The 15,107-nt window shown below is 32.5% G+C and overlaps 2 protein-coding genes across 3 annotated transcripts; both read left to right on the forward strand.

The window, feature by feature from the left end:
* Positions 1 to 2,449: 2,449 nt before the first annotated feature.
* On the forward strand, positions 2,450 to 4,342 carry LOC104210159 (uncharacterized). Its single transcript, XM_009758981.2, has 2 exons — positions 2,450 to 2,855; positions 3,655 to 4,342. The coding sequence occupies exons 1-2, from the start codon at positions 2,507 to 2,509 to the stop codon at positions 3,903 to 3,905; spliced, it is 600 nt and encodes a 199-aa protein (XP_009757283.1). The 5' UTR covers positions 2,450 to 2,506; the 3' UTR covers positions 3,906 to 4,342.
* A 5,723-nt stretch (positions 4,343 to 10,065) lies between these two features.
* LOC104210158 (calcineurin B-like protein 7) lies at positions 10,066 to 13,655 on the forward strand. Of its 2 annotated transcripts, XM_009758979.2 has the most exons (8): positions 10,066 to 10,162; positions 10,435 to 10,517; positions 10,598 to 10,657; positions 11,458 to 11,566; positions 11,783 to 11,835; positions 12,527 to 12,607; positions 13,234 to 13,346; positions 13,463 to 13,655. In XM_009758979.2, exons 1-8 carry the CDS (start codon positions 10,093 to 10,095, stop codon positions 13,533 to 13,535), a joined length of 642 nt encoding a protein of 213 aa, XP_009757281.1. In that variant the 5' UTR covers positions 10,066 to 10,092; the 3' UTR covers positions 13,536 to 13,655. The 2 variants fall into 2 exon arrangements, with proteins under 2 accessions (XP_009757281.1, XP_070021218.1); XM_070165117.1 differs by lacking the exon at positions 12,527 to 12,607.
* The last annotated feature ends 1,452 nt before the right edge of the window (positions 13,656 to 15,107 follow it).

Below are 15,107 nucleotides of genomic sequence, written 5' to 3' on the forward strand. Positions count from 1 at the left end.
GATTCGCCTAAAAATTTCTGGCCCATCAAAAACAACTTAAAGAACAATAAACATTATTTCGCCATGACCGTTCCTCGTATTTTGGTGTTTTAGGGCCATAAAACTAAAATACCATCCGATTCTCAGATTTTTGTGTGTTATAACCCACGTAATCTATATGCATCCGGACAACCGATCCCGAATTGCCTAAAAAAATTTCGGCCTATAAAAAATGATCTAAGATATAATAATCATCGTTTCGCCATGACCGTTCCTCATATTTGGCCCTTTATGACCATAAATTTGGAATTTCGTTGTTATTAAGAGATCGCGCATGTAATATCTATGATTGCCTAAGTGATTTTCGCTTGATCGTCTATTAGTTGTTATTATTCTTCATTTTTTATAAAGTAGGAGATACTGGTGAATTCATAGATTGTCTGTGTGCATCTAAATTTCGCTCGTGTATTATTTATGATTACCTAAGTGATCTCCTGATCGCTTATTAGGTATTACCAAGATCATTTTTGGGTAGATCGCTTATTAGTTATTACCAGGTTTTTATAAAATGGAAGACACCGGTGATCTCATAGATCGTATGTGTTATCTAGGCATCACATGTGATTTATGATCATCTAAGTGATCTGCAGTTGATCGCTTATTAGTTATTACCATGATCATTTTTTTATAAAGTAAGAGATCATGATGTAATCATATATCGTCTATTTGATACCTAAATACCACTCATGTATTATTTATGATCGCCTAAGTGATCTCTGGTTGATCGTTAATTAATTATTACCATGATTATTTTTTATAAGTGGAAGATCCTGATAAAATCATATATCACGTATATGTTACCTAAAAATCGACGTGTATTATTTATGATCGCCTAAGTGATCTTTTATTGATTGTTTATTAGTTATTACCATATATCGTTTATGTGTTATCTAAAAATCGCATGTAACTCTATAATTGACCTAAATAATTTTTAATTGATTGCTTATTAGTTATTACCACGATCATTTTCTATCTAAGGGAGATCATGTGAGTGATTCATGGTTTGCTTTAGCCGTTCATGAATTTGTTTTTTACTCAAAAGAAAATCAACTACTTTTTTGACTTTGTTTTTCATGATGTTCTTCTTATAAGGATGATTCACTCCTCCTCCTTGAACAAAATGCTACATATGTGGACATCCTGAAATGTTATCACGTGCATAAAAGTTAAATTCACTGTCACTCTATGACAAAATTCACCCATTATTAATGCATCATTATCCCAACGGTCTAATCACTTAAGTTTCGCATTCAAATTTTCAAAAAGCCAATAATTCCCATAAATTTCTGCATCCTTAGTACACCTACTCTCTCGTCCCACTCGTCTCCATCCGTGACCTTTTGCATTTAGCTAAAGATTCTTCTGTCACGAGTCTTTGTAATATCGATTTAAGATACATTGACAGTTTAAAGAACTTTTATATTATTTTCGTGTGACTTATTGGTTACAGGTTCGAACAGTAAAATCAGTTATTAATACTTGTATTAGGGTAAGTCGTTTACATCACACCCGCTGCATCGTGTGATGCAGCCTTTTTTCGGACCCTGTGTGAATATGGAATACCTTGTACATCAGACTACTCTTTACATTTATAAAGGGAACCTCTATCTCTCTCCCTATACAGAATTTTTATATTATCTCTGTGTGACATATAGGTTACAGGTTCGAACAGTTGAAGCAGACATTAATACTTGCATTAGGGTAAGTTGTCTACATCCACACATTTTGGGATGCAGTCTTTTTCTGATCCCTGCGTGAGTACAGGATACCTTGTGCACCGGACTGCTCTTTATATTTAATTAACCGTTGTAGCCGATTATTTTTTTTCTATTTTTCAGATTATTACATCAAGAATGCTATAGAAATTTTGGTTTTGTTGTGTAAACGATTAGTAGAAATAGTTTTCTACATTATCGAGTATAAGTTATATGTAATGTTAGTGTAAATAATTGTATACTACTCCCTCCGTTCCAATATACGTGAATCAGTTTGACTGAACACAGAGTTTAAGAAAAAATAAAAAAAATTGGAATTTGCGGTCTTAAACATGTTAGAAAGGGATCCAAAATATTTGTGTGGTTATAAAAGCTTCTCCTTAAATGTAGAATTGAAAGTTTAAGCTAAATTATTTTCAAATTTAGAAAAGGATCATTCTTTTTTGAACGGACAGAAAAAAATAGTTAATCAAATAATATTTATAGATAATTCTTCTTAAAATATAAGATTTGTGATCTTGAAAAAAAAAAAAGTTATCTGCTACAACAAATAAAGACGGCCGAATGATGTAAAGATTCTTTACCCTAATGTATATTATTTAAATTCAAAAAACGTATATTGTGACTTCACAAAATTAAAACTTTTTGTAATATATATATATATATATATATGCACGCAAATTCACACACTACAAATAAACCCCACCATTTCTCTTTTCATTCATTGAGCAAAATATTCTCTTTTTTTATCAATGGGAAACTGCAACTGTTCAATGAAAGCAGTGACAACAGATGCAAGAAAACTAGATTTTAATTTCGCTCGTGTTATGACAGATTCTGGAGAAATATTAAACCTTAAAGGTCCAAAATTAGTTCGACAAGTCCTAAATGAATTCCCAGGTTACAATATTTTTAGTTCTAATCATTTGTCTTGTCCATTACATGATCAAGAATTACTCGTCGACGGAAAATTCTACTATCTTCTCCCTGTGATTGAAAAAGAACGAATATCAGAAGCAGAACAAAAAGAGCCAATTCGAGTTTCTTCGAGTAATTTGACAAAAGGTTCAGCTATGGAAGTTTTGCCAGCTCCACGAGAAGGTATTTTTAGATAGGAATAGTTTGTAACATATATTCTTGAAGTGTGTTTCCATCTCGTCTAATAAAAGTTTGAAGTGTTCAAAATAGTCACTTTGATTTACTTAATTGTATTTTCACTCGCGCTAAAGGGGAGTTTTGGCGTAACTGGTAAAGTTACTGCTATGTTAGTGAGGAGATCGCAGGTTCGAGCCGTGGAAACATCCTCTTGTAAAAATACAAGGTAAAGTTGTGTACAATGGAACCTTGCGGCTAGGCCCTTCCCCCAACCCGCGCATAGCGGGAGCTTAGTGCACCGGGCTGCCCTATGTTTTCATCACCCCTTTCACTTGTGGCCAAGTTTTTTTTTTCATGAGTATATTTTTTTTTTTTGATAGTGGACGCTGTGAGACTTGAACTCGAGTATCACTGTCTGCTATGATACTTTGCTAAAGTGTGTGATAATCTTATCTAAAAGTTTAAACTATTATAAATACATTTTTATTTACTTAGTTAAAAATATACATTAATTAAAAACGTCTAAAACTTGAATGCTATATACATTAATTAAAAACGTGGTTTTTTTCTATTTTCATTTAAAACTTGAATTTTTGAATGATATATACATTAATTAAAAAACTTGTTTTTTTTTTAATTTTTATTTAAAACCTTTGTAAGGTTGCTAGTTCAATTCCCACCGGACACAATCTCTTTTAAGTTTTTAATTTTTTCTTTTTTTTTCAACCCTCTTAGTAAAAATTCTGTCTCCGCCACTGCGCCTGAAACCCTTTTTCTTACTTTCTGATTTTGTATTTGCTAACAGGTGTTTGGAGAGTGAAGCTAGTTATCAATCCACAGCAATTAGAGGAAATATTATCAGAGGAAGGGAATACAAATGCCTTAATTGAGCAAATGAGATTAGCTGCAACTGCTAATTCAGCTACAAAGCACAAAAGAAATACTTCTTGTGGTGTTAATTGGAAATCTACTCTTCCTAGTGTATTTAAGCTGCCAAATGAAAAGCAAAATAAAATACTAGCATTGGATCAGTCCTCCACCAGCAGCCCTAAATGATATAGCTCTTTTGTCTCCGGTGGACCTTACACGACACGAATTTGAATTGGTCGGACCAGTAGAGTGGGAAGGGCCGAGATGAAGGAAAGTGGAGAAGCAAAAAATAGTCCGTTATATAGAAGGTAGATTAGATTCGACCATGTACAAGAGTATAACAAAGACTTCCTCGAGTATATTAGTGATAACATCGATCGTGATCTTGATACGGAGCTGGAACTGCTAACTAGAATAACAGGTCCTTTAATAGGACCAATAGCAGTTGGTTTATATTAGTGATTAGTGAGCTCTAATTTGTTTACTTACTAGTTAACATATGATCTCATTAGTGATGGAAAATTACAGGATTTTCACTATATATGTTGCTAATTAATATCTCTAAGGTAGTCAATTGTATGAATCTATGAAGATTTGTTATTGGAAAGTTAATTGTGTTTAGCTGCTTAATTGTTTTGTTGCTTTTTCTTCCTTATTTGTTCCCTCTTTATTATTTATTTTCAATTTCTGTTTTTCTTTGAGGATTAATTTTAGTTACAAAGGTCACAAAGATGCCCTTAATCTCATTATGTGAGACACTTGCATGTTAACCTGGTACAGGGCGGATGTAGCCCTATAGCAACGGGTTCAATTGAACTAATAATTTTCGATACGGACCATAAATTTATGTACAAAAATTTACTAAGATAGCAATAAATTTAGATTTTAACCCATAACTTTAAGAATATTATGAGTTCAATACTAAGAATTTTAAAAGTTAAACTCATAGGGCTCGTTTGGGATGAGGGATAAGGAATAATTAATTTCGAGATTAAATTTAAGAAGAGTTTATTCCATATTTGATTGGTAGAAAAGTGCAGTATAATTAATTGTGGGATTAGTTATCCCGGGATTGTAGTGTTTTTTTTATCCCCGTGAAAAGGTGAAATGACTAATTGCAGGATAACTACTCTAGAGATAATTAGTTCTGGGGTAACTTCTTTCTAACTAAACGGCCCATAGAATTTAAATCTTGAATTCCAGTTGATAACAAATTTAGGCCTCAATTGAAAAAAGGACTATTATGTCAGATTTAAAAGTTTAATAGTAGTAAAAGTACTGTATGGTTTAGGTGAGATTGAATGCACCTTTTGAAGTAGTGTAGATTCCCTCTAAAACCCGAACCAAATTAAAAACCAAACCAGACCGATCAAAAGAATCAATACGTTTTTGTTTGATTTGGTTTTGGTTTTGAAATTTAAAAACCGATCAAATTTGGTTTGGTTTGGTTTTAATTAAAAAAAAACGAACCAAACCGAATATAGGAGTAGCTATTTTAAATTTATTACTACACATATATATATGTATACTTTTATACAAAGTTTTAAATTTTTTATAGTAAATATTAATCGTTTGCATTTTTAGTATAGTTCTTTATCTATACATTCTAGTTTAATTAGTAGTTTTCTTTTGTTAAGTGTAAGAATCTATTTCATGTTAAAAATAATATATTTTTAATTGAGTTCTTAAATTATTCATCACTATTTGATTCAATTATCATCAATATATCTTGGTAAATAATAAATTTCTCAAAGGGCAATTGATTTGATAGTGTTACGTTGAAAATATGGTCACCGAAATGTGTGTTTGGTAGTGTATGTCTTATATTTAAGAAAAAAATCGACAAATAACCGAAAAAAACGAAAAATCGACATAAACCGAATCGAGAAAAAATTGTCTTAATTGGTTTGGTTTGGTTCTAATATTTGAAAAACCGACTTACTTGGTTTGGTTTCTTTTTAGGAAAAGCCGATCCAAACCGAACCATGAACACCTCTACCTCTGTGTCATTTTCTCTTTGAAAATTGAAAGACGTTAATTAAATTAATTAATGTACATGCAAGTGTCTACCCCATTAATTAAGATTTAAAAAGAAAAAATTGTCATTGTAATATTCTCTTTTAAACAACAGTTAATTAACAAAAGCAATTAATTAATAGGCTTATACTTTAGTTCATGCCATTTGATCAAACAATTGAAATGTGAAAACTAATAGAATACATAATAGTATAAACAATTGAGTGAAAAAATTAATTTACTTCAGGTTTCGAACATTTGAAAAAACGTCTCCCTGTATTCAAAGGAGTCCACGGGGAGAAATTCAAAAATAAACAGATTCACAACTGGTCGTTCAAAAATAGCCCAATTTCAAAAGTAATTGAAATTTAGCCATTTTTCATGTAAAGATAAATATGAGCGAAAACACTGTTCAAAACCCAGAAAATACGTCAGTATATTATACTGGAGTTCCAGCATAAGTATGCTTGAACTCCAGCATATTATACTGGAGTTCCAGGATAAGTATGCTGGAACTCCAGCATAATATGATGGAGTTCCAGTATAAGTACACTAGAACTCCAGCATAATATACTGGAGTTCCAGCAAGTATAATTGTCCAGTATAATATACTGGAGTTTCGAGCACCGGTGCTCCAGCCTCCAGTGAGTCATCAAAGTATAACGGTCCAGCATAATATGCTGGAGTTCATACACAGGTGCACCGAACTCCAGTGTATTATGCTGGACCGATCTCTGTTGCAGCAAAATAGTAGCTATTTTTCATTGACTTCGTAAAGCTGACTATTTTTGAATGACCAGTCTGAAAACTGGCTATATCGTGTACGTGACAAGTCCACATCGACCCATATGAAACACTCGAACCCTTAGACATTTTATTTAACAATAAAGAGCAAAACATAAAAATGAAACAAGTTGCTAACGGCAACGGTACACTACAAGAAATTTCACCTTTAATCGCAGTTATACGTGGCGACTTGGAAAGTCGCCACTAAGACTCTTACTTATCATGGCAACCGACAGGGCGTATGCACCTTGATGCAGTATCATGGGACACCACTTCGTCAAATTTTTTTACTATATATGTATAAAAAATAAATAAAAAAATTGAGGATGGATATAAAAAATGACAATGCTTATCATTATAGTAACTTGTTCATTAGTCCGCTTCTTCAAATTGTGACACCGCTTATATAATATCCTGTGTACGCCACATGCAACCGGTTTATAGCCACCAATGGGCATAAGTTCGTGGCGATTTCATTAGTCGCCACTAAATATCGTCACCGAAAATCTATTTTCTTGTATGAATTGTTCAAAAGTGTTGTCGTAGGCAATTGAGCAATTTCATATAGTAGAGGAGCAAATTTTGGACCTTTTTTTTTTGACAAATTCCAGTATCTTCATCTTTATTCTCCACATAATAACCTTACCTTTTTGTAGCATTATTGTAGTGGTCTGATCTGTTAGATCATAAGCATAAGTGTGTTACTGAATTTGGAAAAATTGTTTGGTCACTAAAGTATATTCCACCAGAAGACTCCTGAAGCAGAAATATCTCATGTAAGAATTAGTTGTGTTAGATTTGTCCCTCCGTGTTAATTTATGTAGCATAGTTTGATTAGGCACGAAATTTAAGAACTAAATAAAAAAAAATTGAAATTTGTCATCTTGAATGTGTCATAAGATTTCCTAAAGGCAGTCTGGTGCACTAAGCTCTCGCTATGTGCGGAGTCCGGGGAAGGGTCGCGCCACAAAGATCTATTGTACGCAGTCTTACCTTACATTTCTACAAGAGGTTGTTTCCACGGCTCGAACCCGTGACCTCCTGATCGCATGGCAGCAACTTTACCAGTTACGCCAAGGCTCCCCTTCTGCTAGAGGCGGATCCAGGATTTATATCCTATGGGTTTAGTCTTTAAGATATTTAGCATTGAACTCATTATACTTTTAAAGCTATGAGTTCAAATTACTATTTGTTGCAATTTTAGTAAAATTTATACATAAATTTATGTTCCGCATTAAAAATTATGGGTTCAGTTGAATCCATCACATATACGCTACATACGCCGCTACCTTCTGCCACGAGAGTTGCTATGGTTTATAAAATTATGCCAATGATGGAGGACGGGTCAAGCAGAACTGGCAAGATTCTAAGCTGACAAGTTTCTAAAGAAGGTGCGCACATATTATTTTAGGCGAATCTAGTGGTTATGATCTAGATATTCTTGCTTAATATAGGTAGAAGGCGAAAAATAAGTTAGAAAAATTAATTGGAGGAATATATTCTAAGTAGGATTTGAAATTTTATGCAAAGATTATATGAATGATAACGAGAGAGATCTCTATTTAGATGGATGATAGGAAAGACAATAACTTAATGCTAGTACACTCCTTACCTCGTAGTATTAAATGAATGATTATGTCAAAATAGATGTTTGGTGGAGGGGCGGATTTAAAATTTAAATTTGATGGATTAATTTTTTAGTTCTACTTATCATTATATTTATTATACTTTCTAAAATTAGGGGTTAAAATAATTAATATTTTAAAATTCTAGAGATTTTTCACATATATATTTATACTCCGATTGAAAATATATATTGAATTCACTTGAACCCGCTAATTATATGCTACATCCACCATTAGCCTAATTTATGGTTGTCATTATCCTTTTGGAATTTATTGCTTATCTCATTTTAGCTTTTCAAAAATTCAAGGTGCTTAAATCTCTATTTTCCCTGCATCTTTTAATTTTCTAATCTTTTATGTAAGAATTTAAATGTTTCGATTGTTGGGGGTACGAAGAAAGTCCTACATCAGTGGCTGAAATTATTGAAAGAAAAAAGTCCTACATTAATGACTGAAATTAAATTCAACAAATATAAGGAAGCAAGTCGTAGGCCTCACTATCTATCAATCAAGAAGGTAAAGTTTGGAAAAAATCGTTGGGTTTGGTTTAAGCGGACAATATTATATTATGTAAGAGTACAGTATCCTTGGGCTTGTTTAGCCCAACAAATGGTATCAAAGCTCATATTCGGCGGAACAAGTATGGCAATAATAGAGTGATGGTACGGGGCTTAGTTTGCGTATTTTCATTTAGTAATGATATTTGTTGAGCGATATGACCAATGACAATTAATACAACCGACTTCAACTTATTTGAAATTGAAGCGTAATTATTGCTATTGTAGCACTGACCTTTGAGCTTTAATACTTTACCGATTCTTGAGAAAATAATTCATGAATTTGGAACATTGGGAATTACTTATGTACAACCAATTTGGTGAATGTGAACAATTCTGTTCCTTACAACCGCACATTATAAAAGCAACAGCACCTGGTTCCACATTAGCTGAACAACATTAAAGAATAAAGGAAATTACCTGAATGAAAATGATAACCTAAAGAATATAATGTACCATTTGAAATCTCTAAAAATTTTGTGTCGAGGGTCTTTCGGAAACAGCTTATTTCCGAGGCAGGGGTAAGGTTTGCGTATACACTACTCTCCGCAGACCCCACACGTGGGATTATACTGGGTTGTTGTTGTTGTTATTGTTGAAATCTCTAAAATTTTTGTGTCGAGGGTCTTTCGGAAACAGCCTATTTTCGGGGCAGGGGTAAGGTTTGCATAAACACTACTCTCCGCAGACCCGACATGTGGGATTATACTGGGTTGTTGTTGTTGTTATTGTTGAAATCTCTAAATACCTTTAATAGAATGTACACTTTGCTCTTAATTATAGGGCCAGTAGCTGAATTTCTCTAAGGACGTTCAAGATTTAGTATATATGTAGAAGAAGTAACATTAACCTATATATCCAGTATAATTTTACGTTAGCTATTGCTTCGCCCATGTATATTTTTTGTACATTTTACTAAGTCACTCCCACAATTTTTTCCACTAAAAAATAATTACACCTTATATTAGTCTCAAACTAGTTGGGGTCATACCTCGCTTATTAATTTGACCATTTTTGACGTACTCAAATTTAACTCAACCTGCTCATTTGTTACCTTTCTATGGTCAAGAAAGTAAGGTAAAGGGCTTATGAACGTTTGGCTATGCTTTTTATCCATGCAATCAAATCCGCTGCACAAGGTATTCTGCGTTCATGCAGTGTCCGAGAAAGGACCGCAACTCAAGGGGTATGATGTAGACAGCCTACCCTAATGCAAGCATTAGTGACTGCTTTTACGGCTTGAACATGTGACCTATAGAATACACGGAGCTAACTTCATCGTTGCTCTAAAGCTCCCTTTCCATCTATACAATCAAACCCCTCTTTATATATAGCCTACACAAAACAGATAAATGTGAGAGCATAACAACACAAAAATATTACTATAAAATGGGCTGTGCTTTAAGAAAGCAAGAAAGGATATATGAAGATCATGTTGTACTCGCAGCTCAGACACATTGTACGTATAGGGTTTTCCTTTTTATTTTTTCATTTTCTTCCCCTAACACTCGGAAGGGGAGCCTTGGAGTAACTGGTAAAGTTGTTGCCATGTGACCAGGAGGTCACGGGTTCAAACTGTGGAAACATCCTCTTGCATAAAATGCAGGGCAAAGCTGTGTATAATAGACCATTGTGGTCCGGCCCTCCTTCGGACTCCGCGCATAGCGAAAGCTTAGTGCACCGGGCTGCCCTTTTTCCCTTACCACTCACTTCTATTTTTTGTGATTTCAGTTTCTTTGGAAGATGTCAAGGCCTTAAATGAACTCTTCAGAAAATTAAGTTGTTCTATTTGCAAAGATGGGTTTATTAGCAAAGTAAATTCCATCATTTCTTTCTTTCTTAAAAATTTTCCTTTATTATATTTGATGATTTAATATAATTGAGTTTGTTACAGGAAGAGTTCCAGCTTGGATTGTTCAGAGATAGCAGGAAGCAATCTCTATTTTCAGACAGGGTTAGTTAACTTCTTTTTAGCTCTATACTTCAGCATGTACATATTTACGCTGCAGCAGTGGCGAATTCAGAATTTAAAATTAGTGAATGCAAAAAAATGTGTCGAGCCACCTTTTGGGAAGGGAATTAAATCCATTTTATTAAAAAAATTATATTTCGTGAACAGAGTAAAAATATTTTATTTTTTTTGTATATATATACTAATGTTCAATTCCCTTGACATAAGAGAAACGTCTAGGGTAGTGGTAAAGGGGTTCAAAAATTAATAGTCGTTTGGTTTGAAGACAAGTTATACTGGGATTAGTTATATTAGAATTAGTTATATTGGGTTTAATTATGCTGGAATTAATTATCATGGTATTATTTCTTATTGATTGTTTGGCATGTCATATTAATCCTCGGATTATCAATTTTACTGCTTTATCTTGGGATTATTATTCCATCCTCTTGCAGTTATAAATTATTCCGATACTATTTTTATCCTGAGATTATTTGTCTGATGATTAGTAACCAAACAAGGGACAATACGGTACTAAATTTTTATCCAGGATTACTTTTGTTTATCCAACATACCAAAAGTGTTATTCTTGTAGTAGAATCCCCTTTCCAGAATTCCTTATTCTGCCACTGTTTCAGCATGAGTATGATCTTATTATATAATATATTATAATTTTTTTGGTACACATAATCTGAACTGAAAGCAATAGATTCAGTTGAACCCGAAAAATCCGGCAATGGCCATTTTTTCATTATGTACATTTTCTTAAACCTTGGTTTGACAGTAATGTCTGTTATATATAGATGTTCAAGTTGTTTGACTCCAACAATGATGGGCTAATAGACTTTGGCGAGTTTATTCGTACACTAAGCATCTTCCATCCTGATGCTTCTCAAGCACAGAAAATTGCTGGTATGAAATTCCAATTAGGTGTTTTTAAGGCAATGAAATCAAACAGACGATGCTACCTATGTTGCTCGGACTCTTTAGAAATATCATCGGGTGTGTGCTGAATCCTCCAAAAATACATAAAGAATTCGGCACGTGCACGACAATATTTTTGGAAGGTCCGAGCAACGTAAATTGCTACAACTGTTGCATTGAACCCTGTGGTTTCTGATGCTGCAGTTGCATTTAAACTGTATGACTTATGGCAAAGAGGCTTCATTGGCCGTGAAGAGGTAAATTTGCACCACTTCTGTGACACTATAACAGTAAAGTCATAAAATTATTTCTTTAATCACCTTAAAATATTGAATTTTACCCACTATTTTATTAAACACTAAACTTTCTACTACCACGGTAACTTCAAAAAATTACTTTTATCACATCAACGTGTCTGACTTTTATCGACTATAACAGTAAAGTCACTAAATTTTATCCACTATAACGACAAATGTACACAGCATGGTGGCTTTACCGTTAATATTATAGTGAATAAAGTGTTGTGATTTTTCTAATATATGGATAAAGTTTAGTCACTTTAATATGGAAAAAATAATTGTATGAATATACTATTATACTGGTAATTACAAAAAAGTAGTTTGTGACTATTATTATAGTGAGTAAAATTTGATGACCACGTGTGAAGTTAGCATTATATGACCTTTAATAGAAGGCTTTACGCAAATAACGTGTCATATTCATTGTTACTTTTTCTAGTCGGTATACATAAATTAATCACTGATTATACATAGTTATTGACATACTATACAAGGATTATATGTATTTTATAGATCCGTCAACTATATTAAATTAAAGCAGTTAAGTGGGCAGCTATTTAAGTTAATTTTTCATAATAGAAGCTAAATAAGCCCTTATTTCACTAAGATAATTTTCTGTTTTTTCTCCTTGAATTTAAGCTGAGTTCAGGTGAAGGAGCTGATTTTAGCACTATTATATGAGTCAGAATTAATACTCACTGATGATATAGTTGAAGATATTGTCGACAAGGTACTATTTATATGCAACTAATTACTTGGGGGGGGGGGGATGGTCACTAAATTATCTTACATTTAAATTATGTTGCTCGGACTTTTCAATAATATTATCGTACTTGTGTTAGATCATCCAAAGATGCACCGCTTCTAACGAGCACCCAATAGCATTTTTGAAGAGTCCGAATAACGTAACAACAACAACAACAAACCCTGTATAATCCCACAAGTGGAGTCTGCGGACAGAGGCGAATGTCACTATAAGTACGGGTTCAATTGAACCCATAACTTTTGACACGGAGCATAAATTTATATGTAAAATGTATTAAAGTTAGAATAAATAGTAGATATGAACTCATAACTTCAAAATTATAATGGTTTTAATGCTAAAAATCTTAAAAGCTGAACCCATAAGGTTTAAATTCTGAATCCGCCTCTATCTGGGGAGGGGGATGGTAGTCACTACACAGCCGTACCCCTACCTTGTACAGGTAGAAAGGTTGTTTTCGATACACCCTCGGCTCCTAGCAAACACACAAAAACCCCAACAATATATAAAAGAAATGCAATAAAAATCCGAAAAATGTAGAATTTAAGGCTAACTAACTCATATTTTTAATCTAATTTTTTTGGGCCATGAAGACATTGGAAGAGGCAGATTCAAAAGGGGATGGAAAGATAGATATAGAAGAATGGAATAATTTTGCAGCTCTAAATCCATCTTTATTGAAGAACATGACAATTCCATATCTCAAGTAATTTTATGGTTTCTTTAATTCTTTTTTCAAATTTAATGGAGTAGTGCTAATTTATCAAAATTTATGCTGATTTTACTGAATTAAAAGAATGAGTTTTTTATTTTATTTTGCAGGGATATCACAGCTGCATTTCCTAGTTTTGTGCTGAATATAGAAAAAAATGATGAGATTTACAAGGATTTCTGAGTTATATATAATTAAGGAAAATGCAGTTGCTATTTATCTGAAAAATGAAAAATGTTTCCCTAACATTGTATTCTTGAAAATTTATCTGATTTTGTAGTTCATTATAAATGTTATTTTAGTTATATGACCTTTTTCATAGACGATCACTATAAAATAAAATCTGAAAAATATAAATAAAATATAGTATGAGATTTATTTGTTCTATTTGCCTCTCTACCCTTCGGGGTAGGGGTAAAGTCTGCGTACATATTACCCTCCCCAGACCCCACTTGTGGGATTATACTGGGTCGTTGTTGTTGTTGTTGTATTTATTTGTTCTATTTAAATTGTAAGTGGGCATGAGAAATCATTTCGTTGGTAGGTTATTGCCGTTGTCCAGCAAAATAGTTAATAGTGAAAACAATCTACACCAAATAATATTATTGGGGAGTCAAAGAATGTTTTTAATTGACATGCTTATCTTAAATATTTTTTCATATTTTAAACTATTAACAAGTAAGACTTATAATGCTTTTTTAAATTGTCTTAAAATATGTAAAATTTATTTTAAAACTTAAAGAATCTCAAGGCTTTGTCAAATCAAGTATTGGGGCGTGCATGCAATTAGGGGGTACATGGATCGGGTTGGTTCGGTTGTTATCAAAATCAAACCAAACCAACTATATCGGTTTGGATTGGTTCGGTTTTGTCGAGTTTTTCGGGTTTTCGGGTTTTTTTATTACATGAATATTATTTCAATCGTACTTTGTTAAAATAATAGATAAAGCTTTGATAAGTGAATATATGTTTAGTAAATATGGAAAAAAATTGGCAAACATATGATCTATTAAAATATTCTAATGGGAGAATTTTTTTAGTAACACATGATAGTTATTTTCTTAGTCGCCTAACAATAATTTTTCGTTAATTTACGCTTTTAAGGTTAATACATGAGAGGATCTCAAATATTTCTACATTTTCTAAAGAAAATTCACTATAAAGTCTTAAAAATATAAATAAAATTTATATATTTATATGTCGATTTGGTTCAGGTTTTTTTACTCAATGCCAAACCTTGTATAATTAAGATATTGTATCTAGAACTAAACATTGTATAATTAAGATATTGTACACACTACTCTTCCCAGACCTCACTTGTAAAATTCGACTGTGTTGTTGTTGTTGCCTTTATTTAAAATTTGAACAATATAAAATTCAAATAAATTATTAATAAATACTCTACGTAAAAAATATTAAAGAAAAAATATTACTTTGTTTAACGTTGTTAAATTATTTCTTTGATGTAACCATATTTTGAAAGCTAGTGGTGATGGTAAATACTTAAGTCCCTGAAAGTAAAAGTCTATACAAGATTTGATAGATTCAAACTAGGGGTGTTCAAATCAATTAAAAAACTTTGGTTTGACTTGATTTGGTATTAAGTAATAAAACCCGAACCAAACCGACATATAAATATATAAATTTTATTTATATTTTTAAGACTTTATAGTGATTTTTCTTTAGAAAATATAGAAATATTTGGAATCATCTCATGTATTGACCTTGAAAGAGTAAATTAGCAAAAAATTATTG

Source organism: Nicotiana sylvestris, chromosome 12 (assembly GCF_000393655.2).
Source record: "Nicotiana sylvestris chromosome 12, ASM39365v2, whole genome shotgun sequence".
In the NCBI taxonomy this organism is placed as follows: Eukaryota; Viridiplantae; Streptophyta; class Magnoliopsida; order Solanales; family Solanaceae; genus Nicotiana; species Nicotiana sylvestris.

What these genes read in the sequence shown, in the direction of transcription:
- LOC104210159 (XM_009758981.2), top strand. Translation starts at nt 2,507, where the DNA reads ATGGGAAACTGCAACTGTTCAATGAAAGCAGTGACAACAGATGCAAGA. An exon ending in TTTGCCAGCTCCACGAGAAG is followed by an intron (nt 2,856 to 3,654) that starts GTATTTTTAGAT and finishes ATTTGCTAACAG; the next exon opens with GTGTTTGGAGAGTGAAGCTA.
- LOC104210158 (XM_009758979.2), top strand. Translation starts at nt 10,093, where the DNA reads ATGGGCTGTGCTTTAAGAAAGCAAGAAAGGATATATGAAGATCATGTT. An exon ending in AAGATGGGTTTATTAGCAAA is followed by an intron (nt 10,518 to 10,597) that starts GTAAATTCCATC and finishes AGTTTGTTACAG; the next exon opens with GAAGAGTTCCAGCTTGGATT. An exon ending in AATCTCTATTTTCAGACAGG is followed by an intron (nt 10,658 to 11,457) that starts GTTAGTTAACTT and finishes TGTTATATATAG; the next exon opens with ATGTTCAAGTTGTTTGACTC.